This window comes from Triturus cristatus, chromosome 3_2, assembly GCF_964204655.1.
Source record: "Triturus cristatus chromosome 3_2, aTriCri1.1, whole genome shotgun sequence".
NCBI classification, from domain to species: Eukaryota; Metazoa; Chordata; class Amphibia; order Caudata; family Salamandridae; genus Triturus; species Triturus cristatus.
This window is the reverse complement of record NC_140584.1, coordinates 1,100,824,058-1,100,841,298: the sequence shown is the minus strand read 5'-3', so window position 1 is coordinate 1,100,841,298 and position 17,241 is coordinate 1,100,824,058. Positions and strand designations below refer to the sequence as shown.

Sequence of the window (17,241 nt, the reverse complement as noted above, 5' to 3'; positions counted from 1 at the left end):
CCAGACCGTGGAAAACAGCGATTATAATCATCCAGCATGTACTGTAAATTGGAAATCAGACTTAAAGGCAATTGTGCCATAGGAGGTTCCTGAACTGGATGCGTGTCATAAGATGAGAAATCATCTTGTTGCAAGTCCTCCTCATCATCATCTGAGTCCTGACATTTAATTAAAAGTTCTGAAGGACTTCGAGCAGCCCGAAATCCGTCATCCTCGTATTCCTCATTATCAGATGAAAACAGCACATCAGGAGGCTGCACAGGTGTTTTAAGTGGTATCAGGGTATCCAGAGACGAATGCCGGCGTTGAAGCAGAGAGTTTGAAGTCTCTAATGGTAGCAAATCCAGAGTTGGAGTCGTAGCCATCGTTGCTGGTGCTGAAATTCGCCGTTGAACTGCTGTCGACGACTAAGCCACCGTCGACGACGAAGCCACCGTCGACGACGAAGCCACCGTCGACGACGAAGCCACCGTCGACGACGAAGTCATCGCCGACGGCAAAGCCACCATCGACGACAAAGCTACCGTCGACGACAAGGCCACCGCCGACGACGAAGCACTCCTCGACGACGAAGCACCCTTCGACGACGAAGCACCCTTCGACGACGTCTGCTTCTTCTTATGCTTGATAGCCGTCGACGACGAAGTTAAGGGTAGCGTCGATGAAATGGGTCTCACCTTAACTGATACCAGCGTCGACGGTGAAGACGCCGACGACATGATCATCGTTGGCTTCATAGACATAGATGCCGAGGTCGTCGATGTAGATGCGACGACGGCAGCTCTCGTCGACGGAGGAAGCGTTGAAGAGCTCGTCGACGAGAGAGGCAGTTTCTGAGGTAAAAACTGCGCCGATGGAGTCTTAGACGCCTGAGAATCAGATCTCGGGGGCGTCAAGGATACAGAGAGACTCCTGGGGGGGAAATCACCCCTCTTGAAGTAGAAGGTTGGGTAGTCATCTTGTCTCCATGATGTTTCTTCACCACCTTAGTTCTAGGAGAAACTTTGTGAGAGTCACAGGACCTTTTCAAAGAGGGAGCAGTTTGGATGGAAGACACACTCTCCATATCTGAAACAGGATTTTCTGAAGTCTTCAATTTCTGCAGCCACAGAAGGAGATGCCCTTCTCTATCCTTCAAAGTTTTCTGTGAGAAGGTTCTACAAATTTTACAATCCTTTACCTGATGTTCAGGATATAAACAATAAATACATTTTTTGTGAGGATCTTCAGAATGAAGTCTCAGTTTACCACAACTCCCACAAGGTCTGAAGAGGGATTTCTTGGTTGTAGACATCATAGACTCAATCTTCTGTGAAATATGAGATGAAAAAAACTGAGCAAGCTCAGGGAGACTCCCTTCACACGACGTGCGGTAGAAAATCTGAGAGCCTGAGTCTCTGGGGAGAGGGTTCTAGAGGGTGCGGACACCTGATTGGCTGGATTTGGCCTAGAACATAACGACAGTGATATGTTATAGAGGTGACAAGTTGTCTATCCATGAAAACTCTATGGTTTTTCTTTCTTTTATGCCTATTAGGCTTATGTTATTACTATATTGCTATATTATGTACCGTGGGACTCCCAAGACGACGGGAATATTCAAGCATGTGAATCTATGAAAGACACCCCAATACTGGAGAAGTTAAATTCCTTTTTTTTTAAATGTATTTCTTTGTAGCGCGAGTAGTTCAGGTCATTTAATTAGTATTTTTGATGTTTACAAAAGTAATTAACATGGTAGTTGGCTGCTATATTTGTAAAAAATACCATTATTATTGACATATTTTCATAAAAGATAGATATGTAAATCATATTCAGGGCCACTGGAATTATGCAGCAGGGGAGGGCCAAATTGTGTAGCAGGGTTGAGTTAATTATACAGCAAGACAAGCCCAATTATGCAGTGTAATGTGGCCAGTATTGTAATAGTATTACTTCATTATTTTGAGATTGTTACACTTGTTAACATCGTCTGGGCATGGATTACACCTCAGTAGTACCAGATTAACACCCAAATGTAGGTATAAGCAACAGAAAGGTGATTAGTCAACCTTTGCAATGGGTCACTGAATTTTTAGCAACTTTGGAATCGTTTGAGATAGAATAATTTTTTGTGCTAAAGTCTGCAGATTGTGCAGCCGATGATGGATGATGTTGCAAATGCAGCAAATCTCTAATAATGCAAAAAATGCCGTGGCCGCATGATCACATAATTCCAGTAACCCTGATCATATGTATATTGTGTGGTGTACACTTTTCATTTTTTTTTTAATTGTTTAACTTTTTTTAATATTCATTCAGTTGTTTCATAAATATATTCTTAATATAATTTTTACATACTTTTATTAGTATGTATTAAATTGTATATTTTTCTACTATTATTTAGTTTATAGATTACAATTTTGTTTACATTAGGCAACATTTTTTAAGATGTTCAACAATTTTAAATAAAAAGTATAAAATATTTTTTAGACAATTTTAACTTATTTTCCTATTCAACCAATCAAACAAAGCATCTTTATTCGGCAGGGAAACCCGTGATAAAAGCAGTTTAAAATACATAAAAAAAGATACAAAATGAACATCAATGGCAACCATCAGAGCATACATAGATAAATAGTCTAAAAAAGTACAAAATGTTTGTCAAAGTGTATAGTGCTTCTTGAACGTATGGCTGCCTTAAGAAAAAAACTTATGCAACGACAGGTTTCATTGTCAGTTAATTCTTACAGACATCTAAAGCTTGTTGTCAAGTATGATAATTTCCGATCCTTACAAAAGGTACAAAATGTATTCCATAAATAATTGGTAGGACCCACAGAAGAATCATAGTTTGCTTAGATACATTGTTGCACGGGCAAATTCGTGAGCTCAAGTATGCTGGAAACCTGGTGGAAAGCAGAGGGAGTAAAGGGTCCCTGCTCTAAGTTAAAATAGAAGCGAGTGCATCCAACTCCCGGTTGTATTTATCAGGTAATCAGTTGACACAGTACCAAAATTAGCAAGTAAGTGATCCCCAATACTGGATTTTTTTGATCCCTCATGCAACCTGATACCTTGCAATTTTTCTAACAACAGGGCCTGTGCTTGCTTTCTGCTGGGTAGCGCACCGATAGTTGATCCAGAAACAGCAACCTACCACCAATCCCTTCCAGTGACTAATTAAAAACAAATTCTTTTTATTAAACATATGCTTCAGACATAAAACAATACATTGGATGCAATGACATACATTGGTTCGCAGGGTCCCACGTTTTGCAACCCCATGCAGCCTACCATTCCAATCATCTGAGTCTGGAGTACTGTCTTCTGCCACAGCTTCCTTTCTTAACTCTGGGCTGTTCCTCATGCCTCCGAATGCTAACTCCTGTATTTCATCCAGGCACCCCATATCTTTTCCCATTTGTGTGGGCAGCCTCTACTCTGATATATTGTCTGTTCCGCTCGTTGACACCAATCAAGATCCTTTTCCCAGACCTCTAGTGTTGGAGCCTCCCCCGCACCCTATGCTCGGGCAATATTCCTTTTGGCCACTCCTGCCAAGGCAAGCAATATTTTGGCACATTTAGGCCGGACTGCCTCTTCCGTCACTCCCAGGATGTGCCATCTTGCCTCCACTGGGACCTGTGTTCCCACCACTGTCGCCATCACCTGGGCCAAGCCACTCCAGTACATTTGAATCTTGGGGCAGGACCATAGAATATGAAGAATGTGCCCTTCTCGCTGCACCCCCCGATACACCCCTCTGAATCACAGTGACCTATGCGATACTGTACTGTCCTTGGGGTGCAAGACCTATGTAGTATCCAAAGCTAAATCAGCCTGACCCGTGCCCTTATGGCTATTTCACTGGGGTTCTGCGAGCTTTAGCCCAGTCATCATCCTCCAAAAGTCCCACATCAATTTCAAGGCCACCCTTAAGGAACCCATGCAGTTGAGTGGTTGTTTATTAGTTTCCTTTATGTGAAGGATATGGCTTTATCTATCATTGGGTCGAGCAAAAGTCTGTCTTCCAGTGGGGTGCACTCCGGTAGCGATTCCCCTTTCACCATATGAGATTTGACGGCATGTCGCAAATGTAGGTACCTGAGGTATTCCCCCGCCCCCATCTGGAATTCCATCTGTAGACTACTAAAATCAATAATTTTTCCTCTTCTCCAGACGTCTTTTAAGAGGTCTATACCTATGAGTCCCCATTTGTTAAAGCCTCAAAGGCGTCTAACCTAGGAAATCTACCTCCCACAATGGGGTTTGCTCCATAAGCTTGGCCTCCCAACCCACCAATTTTGTTGCTTTCCTCCACGCAGTACCTACTGTCTGTGTGTGTGTCGGGAGTGTCTTATTGCATTTTTTTACTGTATAACTCAGCCAGATAGCTGCCTTTTCCCATTGCTAGCCGGTCAACTCAGTATGCCGGCTCCTCGTTCGGAGAAAAGACCCATCCGTTAATATTAATAAGTTGTGCTGCCCAATAATATTTCCTAATGTCTGGGACGGCCAACTCTCCTTCATACACCCATTGCTAGAACTTCTTCAATGCAATCCTTAGGCTGCCAGCCCCCCACAACAATGTGTTCTGCCCTGCCTCAATTGCTCAGAAGAAAGCTTCTGGTATCTGATGTGATGTGTTCTGTAGTGAGTACAATAGGCAAGGGAGAGCCATCATTTTAAACAAATCTGCTCTACCAATAAGGGAGACTGGTAAATGCCGCCAGTGGGCCACAGCCCCCGCAGCCTGTACAATCTTCTCCGACTTGGAGATCCAGATGCCCAAGTATTTAAATGTATCTTTATGGACTAGCTCCTTACACGCCGACGTCAGGGCTGGGATCTCGCCCACTAGGGAGAACACCAAGGACTTACCCCAGTTTATTCGATACCCCGAGCAGGTGTTAAATGTCTGAAATATGTGGATGAGTCTGTGAAATGTTTATCGTGGTTTGTGAGTGTAAAGCAGGATGTCATCCCCATAGAGTGATATGCGTTCCTCCAACCCCCCTACATCAATGCCTCTCACAAGAGGGTCCCCCCACACCCACGTTGCCAGTGGCTCAAGCGCCAGTGCAAAAGGTATTGGTGAGAGTGGGCAGCCCTGCCTGCCGTGTACCCCTGTGCAGTTTAAAAATTCTGGACAACGCCCGGTTAACCCGTACATATGCCAGCGGGGTGGACCATAGGAGCCCTATCCATGCACAAAAACTCAGACCAAAACCCAATTTGGCATGAATGGCAAATAGATATAGCCACTCAATACCATTGAATGCCATATGGGCATCGAGAGACAAAAGTGCTGCTGGTTCGTACGCTCGTTTATTCACCATATGCATTACTCCATAAAGGCAACAAAGATTCAGCTTGGTACTTCTGAGTGACATAAAACCTGACTGATCGGGATGTATTGGGAAATGTATCACCCGGCCTAGTCTATTAGCTAGTACATTTTCCAGCACCTTGGTCTCAAAACTAAGCAGTAAAATAGGTTTATAAGAACTACATAGCTCATGGAGTTTCCCTTTTTTTGGTATAACTACTATAGTTGCCAATCTCAGGTTTTCCAGCAGCTGTCCATCTACCTTCGCCGCGTGGAACATATTTAACATGTGCGGGGCAATTATCCCGCCACGCAATTATATAGCTCGGCGGGAATCCCATTCGGGCCCGCTGCCTTGCCTGATTGCAATTCCCCTATGGCTCCTTCTATTTATTATGTTGTCAGTTCGGTGTCAGTTGCCGCCTCCTCCTCTGGTCCGAGTGTCAGCAATGTAATATCCTTTAACAGCTCATGCTATCCATTTCCACTCTTTCTGTGAGCGATTGGTATATCACCTCGTAGTATGATGCAAATGCCTCAGTTATGTCTGCGCTAGACCCCCCACTTACCACCCACAGGGGTCTGAATTTCCGGAACCCAATTGCAGCTCCTATCCCACCTCTCCAACCATGCTATTCATTTATTGACTTTATCGCCTAGGTCATATATACGCTTCTGCGTTGCAATTGCGTGTGCGGGCTGCGTCCTCCTCCAAGTCACTGAGTTCTTTTTGCTTAAGCTTAAGTGTGTGTTTGTGTTCGGGCCTGCATCGGGATCTGAACCCAGTTCTGTTTCAATATTCACTATTTTTTGTACCAGAGCGTCGCACTGTGTGCGTCTTTCCTTGCGTATAGCCCCAGTTGGTGCCTGCACAAAGTCCCTGGCAACAGCCTTATATGCCTCCCAGAGAGTAAAGCATGACTCTATGAAGCCCGAGTTTTCTGCAAAGTACTGCTCTGTATGTTCCATGAACCGTTCCCTGAACTCATGGTCTCTGAATTGAAGTGGATCTAGCTGCGGCGGGAGAGCCCAGTCTCGCACAGGACTATGTACGAGTACTTTGACTGCCAAGTGGTCTGATATCCCCCGAGCCCTGTGGCACCCCCTTGAAACAGTCCCATTGTATTGGTGTGCATGAAAATGAAATCCAACCGTGACCCACTCCCATGCGCTGCTGAGATATGAATGTGTTGCCTCGTTTTGGTATTATGTCGCTTCCACACAGCTACCAGACCCAATGCCTCCGCAAAAGCATTCAATGGCTGTGGCCCCGTTGCCCTATGGGACACTGTGTCTCGGTCTAGTTCCAGTGACATCCTTGCATTCATATCACCACCCAGTATCAAAATGCGGGCATTTCAAGTAGTAGTTTGCTAAGCTCTGGGAATGTTTCCTCATGCAGCCTCGGTGGTATGTATGCAGAGCATATATTAAGGATCCGACCCTCCCATGACCCCAATAGCATGACAGACCTTCCCATTGGATCACACTAGGTGTGGTGCTTCACTAGAGGCACAGTATTTTTGATTAGTATTTCCGTACCTCTAGAGCAGGTTATAAATTCTGCATGTGCCAGTAGTGTATACCTGAATCGATTGAGTGCTAGGTAATTGTTACCCTTCAGATGCGTCTCTGGAACGAATACCAGGTCCGGTGAGTATCTGTGGAGATACTGCAGTACCATAGTATGCTTAATTTTATCCCCCAGCCCGGTCACATTCCACGATATGACCTTCAGTGTTTTAACTTGCTGCATCACCATATTGATGTTGTATGCGGTGTGTTCCTCCCTCCCGCTCTCCCTTTCCACTCACTATGCCTCCTCCCTCTCCTGTAAATCTGTATGCTACCTATTGTCCCAGCAAAATGTCCCATGATAGGATTAGATTGTTTCTGAAGCATGTAAAACAGAAAACTGTATAACATAAACCCTGTACTAAATCCCCCCTCCCTGCTACCCTGCACCATAGTTCTAAAGGTACCCACATCCCAAATTTGCAGAGCGCCTGTCACCCAATAAACATTAAATTTGTAAAGGGGCCGGTTGACGCTGCCTCCATTGCCACCTCAACGGTTTCACTCTGCCCTTTGTCCTCCAGTTTTGAATGCAGTGCTTGTTCAAGTTCTGTGTCGTTGTGTGGCAGCATGACATACGTTTCCGTTGGGTACAAGGAGTCTGTACTGCTGTTCACGATACCAATTACATTCCTGAACTATCGCAAACTTGCACTTGATGCTAGTTTTTATTTCGGCATTGTTCGTGACTACACTACTTTCCTGTATTCTTCATTCTGACTGTTGGACTCACCGATCGTGAGCCTCTGGACCGCTTATCGCCGTTTTCTTCCTCTCTTTGTCCGCTGGGGGACCATGGATTCTAGCTTCGATCTCCGCGCCAGTCTCTTCCTGGGTGCTGGTTTTGTTTTTCGATTTGCCCTCCGTCCAGCCAGTCTTGCACCTCGGAGGGCACAGTAAAGTACCATGACCTGCCATTGTCTATCACTCGTAGCTTTACAGGAATGAGCATCATGTATTTAAGGCCCTCCTCTCTGAGGGTACGTTTTACCCCGTCCAAAGTGCGTCATTGCTACTGCACCATCAAGGTGCAGTCCAGGAAGAAGCCCATGCCGCTTTCAGGATGGCAGTTCGATCCCTATAGTTCAGAATCCTGGCTATGATTGTTCAATGTGATGCCCCCGGTTTTGGTGGGGGGACCGCAGCTCTGTGAGCTCTTTCTATGATGAAGAAAGTTGATAATCTTTTAGGTAGTTTAGTATAATGTCTTCTAAGAAGAGGTCCACACTCTGGCCCTCTGCCCCTTCCAGAACCCCCACCATTCTTATGTTATTCCTTTGGGTCCTTCCCTCTTGATCTTCCAATTTTATGGCCATTTGTTTATGTTATTGGGCCAGCTGCTGCACTCGTTCTTCTAGTTTACGTGGAGTGGACTGGAGTTCTGTGATATTTGTTTCCGCTGTAGTGACTCGCCCCAATGTGTTATGCATGTCTGCTCATACCAGGTTCATTTCTATAGTGACTTTGTATATCTTAGTCTCTAGGTAGTACCCAGGACTTGGATGGCAGCCATTATCGCTCCGATTGAGGTTTCCGCTGCTCCCTCCTTTTCGCCACTAGCTCCCTCTTCCAGTGCCGATTGTCACGGGATCGTGTATTTATCCAGCTTGTTAGATTGTACTGGGGGGCCCCTTTTGGTTTCATTATGGCGGGCTGGGTGGCCTCCAAGGTTGTACACTGTAGCAGATCTCTAACTCCCTGTGGCTTCCTGTCCGCGTTCACTCTCAACTCATTACGGGGCTCCTCAGTCATCCCTTCAGCACCGTTTGAGACCAACAACTATGCAGCCTATTTGGCGCGTCTTAGATTAACAGTGGTCCCTCTTATGCACTTGCTGTCGCATCTGTGCTCCCCTCTGGGAAATGTGCAATAATTCTGCCTTCACTATTGTCCCCAGTCTCTGTGCGCTTATTCGACGTCCATGAGAGGACATAGCAGGGGCCCCCTACAGCCGTTTTTATTCAAGGAGCTCCCCCCAGTCCCAGGACTCGCTGATGTGTTATGGGCTTTTTCGGTAGCCGGTCATACCGGCCTCATCTGCCACCTGACTGGTCCTGGAATACTGCCCTGGCTGCCTCCTATGGGGAGGAGGGTCCGTCCTCGCACCACTTTCTGGTGTTGGGTGTCTTTTCTCTGAGCACCCTCTCAGCGTTGCCTCAGATGCATAGGAATCCCTTCCAGTTTGCAGACTCCCTCACTTCCCTCCTGGCGGGCAGCACTCCGACCCCGAATATCTTGCCGTGGTCAGGCGTCCCGCTAAAATCGCAAATGCAGGAGGCCCCACCACCTCCAAAGTCTGAGTTGGGTGGTTTGGGATCAGTTCACCGAGGGGGTCCTGACTCCTGCCGGTCTCTCGTCTACTTTTCCCCCATGGCAGCTTATTTTTCGGCCCACTATCTAGTGACGGGAGCTTCGGTTCTTAGTCAGCACCGCCGTATCTTCCTGTGAGTCATGGCCTTGTTACTGGCGCCCGTCCCCGCCCTCTGCCTTCGTTCCTTACCCGTGGCGGGGACGTTGATCTGCCAAAGGATTTCTGTTATCGAGTCTAGCTGGCATGCACCTCTCCAGTGAGTCCACCTCCACTAGATCACTTTGTTCTAGGCTGCATGGCCTGCCTTCGGCACAAAACGCTGCTTGGTCGTGCCTCCGGCCTACCGTGATCTTCGGCCGCTCAGGCCCGTCGCTGTTTTCCTTGCTTGTTCCGAGTCCTGGATTCAAATGCCTGGCACCGGACTCGTGACTCCTCCTTTGCGATGCTGTACATTTGTTGTTTTCACTGCATATGCCGGATTAATGAAGGATATTTCGGGCATAGGAGGAGGCCACTGAGGAGCTCCTGCTTTACACTGTCATCTTGGCTAGCACCAAGCCACGCCCGCCCCACTGACATTTTTATGTAGGACAGCCAAGGAATAGAGAGCCCTTTGTCACAGGCCAGGCAATCAAAAAGTATCTTTCTAGTAAATGAGGCATTCATATTTTCATAACAGAGAGCCACAGCAGCACGGAACGAATACGTATTTGGTCTCATAAATAATTTAAAGTTAACTCCTTATGGCAAATAAAATGTGAGATCGATGCAGGCACCATTAATAAATGCCTGCAAAATCAATTTTCTTCCATTTGCAGTGGCTGCGAGTCACTGATGCCCCATATTCCTGCCCCATAGGCAGCAATAGGTACACACTAAGCTGAATATATTTGTAGCAATGGGAAAAGGGCCCTCACTCCTTGTGGTGATGATAAGCTAAGGAGTGGACCAATTGCCTTCAACAATTTTATTATATTTTGCACAATTAGGGACGCCCATGAACTAAAGCCGATAAATAAGATTCCTTGGTATGTAAAATTGCCGGTGTGCAGTAAAGTATTGGGCCCTACCGTGATGGGAGAAGAGGGTATACGCTCAGGGCATTTTCTCATTCATTCCAATGAGGAAATATTATTTTATTTAGTTTCACTTAGGGCCCAGTTTTTCTACTGCTACCTTATATTTTTCGTACAGTGTTTTAGTAATGCATCAATTTGATAACTTGCATTGTGTTATATTACTTGCTTTTGATGATTAAATGTAATGAATTAGTAAACCAAAAAAGTATTTTAATAAAAGAAACACTCCTGGAAACCCACCAAAAAGGAATCAAAGTACAACATATTGGTCTATTAAAAACCAAAACAGATTTTCTTTAAAAGAAACCTGCTAAATCCAAATGCCCATTGGACAGTTCAATAAGAAAAAGCTGCAAAGTAAAACAGAAAACCCACTCACAAATAACGGTACAATCCAAAAAACATGTGCACGAAAACCTAAAACAACACACTAGTGAAAAACACTACAATTATTACAATAAAATACACTAAAAACCCACAAACAATAATATAACTAACCACTAGAACTGCCCACATCTTCCTCCCCTCAAACCCTTATAAGAAACTTTAAAAAGCACTTACCTGTTCCGATGAACTGCTGCAGTTTCCAGCCAACTGGAACCTGGAAAATAGGCTAAAAATGACACAATTAGACTTCAAAATAGATGACAATTTAGAAACACCTGAACACTTTAAAATGACACATGAGGAATCTTTCCTGTTATATGGTCACATAAACAATGGTAGATAAATCCTAATATTTTCTACAGCAGATAAATTACTAAAACAAAGATGTGCCCTAAATCATCCACTTGTATATACATTATATGTGGTGAATATCACAACTCAAATATCTCTTTTATATATTCCCTACTACTAAATAAACAAAGTAGCACTTACTATGAACTCTTAAACCACATTAAACATAAAACAAATAACTACTATCCACAAAAAATATTCATAGACTTTGAGCAAGCCATGATTCAAACCATTTTAAAAGTTTACCCAAACACAGCCATACACATCTGTTACTACCATTTCAATCAAAGCATATGGAGATATCCCAAACAATCCCACTAAGTGTGGAATATGCTACAAACAGTCAAGCTGCCTTTGAAATAAAGAAAATGATAGCACTAGCCTATGTCCCGGTCACAGAGACAGCTAACCACTATAATTTGCTAATAGAAAGCCCTTTCTACCAGCAAAACAAGCACAAACTAAGCCCCCAAAGGATTATTTTGAAGGTACATCTCTGGAAGCATTCGCCGACCCAAATTCCAAATTCCCTTGGTTCAGTGACTGGAATAACATTAAACTACCTTCCTATACTGCGGCATGATGCTTTATAGTAAGTTCTGATGGCAGAAACAGCTCTCACTTATAAAGTGGTTGGGCATCACTAACAATCCTCTAGGGTACAAGGTGATCTTTGCTTTTACAAAGTTATGCCAAACATTTTCTGTTCTTTAACCTCTTGATCTGCATATGTCAGTAGTTTATCTATTTGAGAAAAGGCATCTGCTTTAGCTTGCTTCAAACGGGGACGATATGTTTTTATTATGAAATTGAATTCGCTAAAAGATAAAAACCATCTCAATTGACAAGCAGGAAAGGTTTTTGCAGAATGGAGAAACTGTAGATTCTTATGATCTGAAACTATGGTGATAGTGGGTCATGCACCGACAGGTGATTCCTCCACTCCCGAAAACTCATTTTGATTGCCAACAGTTCTCGCCTGGTAATGGCTTGCTTCTGCTCTGCGGTGAGTAGTTTTTTTTTTAGAAAAGAAGGCAAAAGGATGCATGTAAAGTATGGTAAACAGGATGTCGAAACACAGGAGCAGATGTGAATATTTTACTGAGCACAGAAAAGGCATGCTCAGCTTCTTCTGTCAAGTATAAAGGAATGGCTTTTCTTAAAGGTTTTGTGATAAGGGTCACAATAAAAAATGTGTGACAAAATGGCAATAAAAGTTGGCAAATACCAAAAGCCGCTGAACTTCTTTCACAGGGCTCAGTCTTGGCCATTTAAGGATGCATTTGCCTTCTTTTCTAAATTCCTATCAGGGAAATCACAAATATTAAAAACTCTACTGGGATGACATGGAATAAATATTTTGTCCAATTTAGCAAAAATATTTTTGCACAGTATTTCCAAAACTACTTGAACATCAATGGTCTTTTCCTCCTCACTCTGGGAGATAATCAACTATGTCATCTATGTAGACAATTGTGCTGATGTCAAATAGTTCACTGAGAACCTTGTTGACAAAAAATTTAAATGTTGCTCAGGAATTACAAAGCCCAAAGAGCATTATGCACTATTCATACAGTCCATACTCCGTGCAGAAGGCGTTCTTCCATTTGTCGCCTTTGTTCATGTGAATCAAGTGATGTGCCCCTTGTACATCTATTTTAGTATAAATCAGCAATATATTTATCCTGTCCAAAAGAACTTGACTCAAGGGTAACAGGTATCGATTTTTAATAGTCACTTTATTCAGGGTTCAGTAGTCGATGCGTAGTCTCAATTCTGCATTCTTTTGAGACAAAAAAAATGGGGAAGAGACTGGTGATGAGAACCCGCTGGCCACAGTCTCATCCAAATGCCCTTTTAGGTGTTGGTTTTCGGGTTCAGAAAATGCATAGATTCAACTACGTGGCAATATTGCTCTAGTATTAAATCAGTGTGACAGTCAAAGCTTCTGTGTGGAGCAACGGGGTAGCCTTTACCTTATCAAACACATCTTGATATTGACTAGGTAAACCTTTGAAAGTGGAGTTGACAGATGATGCATATGTGAGTGGAAGTGCCTAATCAATGGCCAGTTTATAACACCTTTCACAAGTCACCTTTCATAGGGTCCAGTCTTGCAGTCTATTTTTGGATTATGCAGCTGGAGCCAAGGTACTCCCAAGATGGCTCTGAAAACTAGAGTATCTTTCAAATCAAATCGAATAGTCCCTGAATCACTGAGCCATCTACTGTTCTTACAGGCTCTGAATGATCTTTATGAACCATTGGTATAACAAGGGTTTTGGCTAAGGTAATATCAAAGACATTTTTTTTTTTTTTGCACCAGAATCCAACATGATTGGGAGAGCTTTTCACAACTGATTAGAGATTATAGTGTGCCTGTGATTATAAAATGCAAAGGGGTACTAGCAGGATATTGTGTAATCCACTATCCTGAGACACCCGAAGAATAGACCTCGTTCCTCTCCAAGATGTTTTGTTTTTCTGCCTCTGGAAGGTGGTTATTGTCAATTACTGCTGTCTGGCCTTTCCACAGTAAATGGGTGAGAAAATACTTGGAACAGATCACACATAAAGCTGTTTCAAATCGTAAAATAGATTTGATATTTTCAATATCATTTGTAACATATACATTTTGTATGAAGCTCCTCTTATCACGGTTGCTCCAAAAAGAGTGCAAAGAGACGTGTTTATAGAGGACTGCCGTCTTAAAATCAATTTCCGGTTTCTCTTTCACCAAAGCCTAATTACATCGATGATCAATCCTAATGGCAAAGCACTTCCTCCTGGTCACTGACTTGTAAATATCCCAGGTGATTGCACTCAACATCTCGTCACACGCATTCAGAACAAAATTATTCCTGGATGTGTATTTTTTTATGCTGTTCATATAGTATATGCTTTTTAGTAAAGATGTAGAAAAGCGCCACACCTCTTTTTCTCCCCAACAAGGCACCCAGGTAGAAGCTCCAAGCCACCACAACATGTTCAGAGAGTTCTATGAGTTCCATTACAATCTTCTTTGTAGCGGTTAGGAAAGTTTTCGAACCCCATATCATAGCTATTCTATAATAGGTCCTGTGCAAGAAACTGGTGCATTCCTGATCAAAGTAGGGAGTGTCTCCGACTGTCAAAAATGTCTGACTCAGCAAAGGCTGTAATCATCGTGTGTAACATCCACCTGCTCATGAAAATATCTTGCAATGTTCAATCTGATCATGGGATTCACCCACCCATATTAATTCACTAATTACTTACTTTCTCTTGATTCATAGTGGGTACAAAGTAGGCAGCTATTGTGAGACCAATGCTCCCCATATCGAAGCCAGGATTCTATATCACTCCTTAATGGTCTCAAGGCTCACAGTATTAATCTTTCTATTTATCTCCTTTCCGGGTAGAAGAGGCAGACATGCATTTCAGCAGGTAGATAGATTCCTACTGCCTCTTCTTCCATCAATTAGGACTCTTTCTTTAAGTCTCTCGAGTTCTGAGGAATTATTTTCCCTCTCAGTGCTTGTTGGTTGAGTCTAGAACCTCAGAGGGGCCCTGAATCTTAGTGCTGTCCTCTTGGAGCAGCTGTGTTAGAGTCTATTTGGAACCACAATTTGAAGTGGGAGGTCTGGCATTTGATTTCTATTCTTTTTGGGCTCCAGCTTAATCAGTACTAAAGCCTTTCATTTGTTGAGAGTACACTGAGAGATCTTGAATTAGTTGTCCCGCAATGCCCTGGAATGAATTTGTTTTGGACTTCCTTGTCTCTCAAGAAATTATGTTCTAGCGGGTTGACAGTGATGGCTTGGCAAGAATATCACTAGGTTGGGATTGCAGCAAGTTTATTGGTGGATTTCCTCTGTGTGCCCCTGTTATAAAAATTTCATATGCATCAGCTACTTGGGGGAAATGATGAAATAAGGCTTCACAGAAGTTCCAACATCCTTATTTTCAGATAATTCCTTCACATTTCTTTAAACATTATTATTTTCCCTTACATACAAGTTAGCAAAGTAATGTACATCAAAGATGAACATAATTTCATATTTGTCTTACAACTTTAACAAGGATATGTATTCAGTTACTTTGTGAATCATTTAAAATGTTTTATTCAGATCCAATGTCCAGGATCACGTAGCACAATCTTTCTGTTAGATGTATTACACAGAGATTTTTGTTTATAGTTCCCAACATACAATTAGTGTACTAGTTATTTAGTGTGCAGGTATCAAAATATTATAGTTATCACAGTGAAACATACCCGATTTATATAACAATCACAACAATCATTGATTTGATGTCTTAAATTATGTAAAACACACAAAAGGTGAGGGGAAGGCTGCTTGCATTGAGTCTAACCACTAAAAATAGCTCAGCATAGTACTCCAACCAATCGCTCTTTTGCTCACCATGCTACCTCAGTTCTAGACCTAGCCCTATGGAAATCAGTCTTGACCCTGCTCGTCTTGGGAACAGTCCAGTCGGAACTGCCAAACCAGGTCCTCCCTGAACCGGAACACAAGCAACCCAGGACTGATTTTTCCCCTAGTTATCAGCTCATGAAACAGGTACAGCTTGGTTCCAGTGACTCAGTGAGCACGGAACTCACGTTTGGGCATACCCATCCAACTTAGGGTGTTACATGAAACACACAAAGGATGAAGGAAGATTGCTTAAAATAGGTCTAACGATTAGCAATAGCTTGTTGTTTTGCCCCAATGGAACCTAGCTGTACCCCAGCTTATGGAATACTTTATTTTTGTTAGTTATATTTTAGGTGGGGGCTGCTGTTTGGAGTGAGAATAGTAAATTTAACCCCTCAATAGTCCAACGCTTTCCCTACTGTTGAGGTGTTTGGAATGTAAATAATAAATTTTACTCCTCTGAAGTCCAACACTTTCCCTACTGTTGCTTAGGCTGGAGTGGGAATAATAAATTAACCCCTCTAAAGTCCTACTCTTTTCCTACTGCTGCACTGACTGGAGTAGGAATGGTGAATCTTACCCCACCGAACACTTTCCCTACAGTTTCATACTTTTTATAGAGTGCATGGCTAAGCTCAGACAGGTACATAGGTGACAGGGCCGAAGAATGCCGCAACCAATTATTTAGAGAACAGGTGAGTTTTTATGGCCTTGCAGAAAGCAGCGTGATTTTGAATGCTTCTGATGTTCACCGGAAGGGAGTTTCAGAGTTTGGGAGCTAAAGCTCAGAAAGAGCGTCCTCCGGCTCTGGCTCTCTTGACCAGCAGGATGGATGCCAGATGCTGGTTGAAAGAGTGCAGGAGACCAGTGGGCCTATAAGGTTTGAGGAGGTCTGCTAGGATTTTAGGAGATTGAGCATTAAGGATAAGGTGGGCAATGCACAATACTTTAAACAGAACACGCTTCTCCACTGAGAGCCAATGAAGTCTATTAATGAACTCCGAAGTGCGACAGGTCCTAGGGAGCCCAAACAGTAGAGTGGGAATAGTATATTCAACATTCTTAGGGCTTGGACTCCAATAGAGCCCTTAGACTCCAATCGTTTTCATAATATTGGTTAAATAGATTTTACAGCATTGTTTATTTTATATTATTTGTTTTGATTGCCACATATATATATATATATATATATATAATATATATAAGGAGTTTTTTGTACATTATATGGAGTCGATACCTGTGAAGCGAGCCAGTTGTTTAGAAGAGGGTCCCTGTGAAATTGGAGGGAGCAGTGGTGTTTGAACTGGTAAGACGGGCAGCGAGCCATCGGAGAAATGGGGGTTGGAAGTCGCGCCTCCGAAGGGGGGTGGCAAGGACTCTCACTCTCTCTCCCACGCTGCTCCAATGTGCTGCAGACTGCCGGAGCAAACAAACCTAAATGTGGAAATCTCTAGCCGCTTCCAGGTATAATCTTGGCGGAGATATTTGCACAGCGATGATTGTTTTGAGTGATGTGAGAAGTTGGCCTGCACCAGTCCAAACAACCCTTATGGTGATTTAAGAGGTCAAAGATAACCTTAAAAGCTATCCAAGTGGTAGCTATGGAGAACAGCCTTCAGGTTTATTTTATTTATTTGTTTATTTATTTGAAGAGTTTTATATAGCGCTGGCTAGACCCGGAGATATCAGAGTGCTTTACATAAGAAAAAGTTGCACAAAGTTACATCAGTTACCATAGCATAAAATGAAAAACATATACGAGTTACCTGGAACATGAGGAAGGGTGGGGGGTGAGGGATCGAGACAGGG

The 17,241-nt window shown here is 43.2% G+C and overlaps 1 protein-coding gene across 8 annotated transcripts in view; it reads right to left on the bottom strand.

The window, feature by feature from the left end:
- Nucleotides 1-17,241, bottom strand: part of CCNB1IP1 (cyclin B1 interacting protein 1) — a 288,316-nt gene that overhangs the window by 89,684 nt on the left and 181,391 nt on the right. For all 8 annotated transcript variants that reach the window (XM_085649885.1, XM_085649886.1, XM_085649893.1 and 5 more), the window contains exon 2: nucleotides 10,838-10,889. In XM_085649885.1, the coding sequence (XP_085506011.1) occupies nucleotides 10,838-10,889 (52 nt within the window). The remainder of the gene's footprint in view (nucleotides 1-10,837; nucleotides 10,890-17,241) is intronic.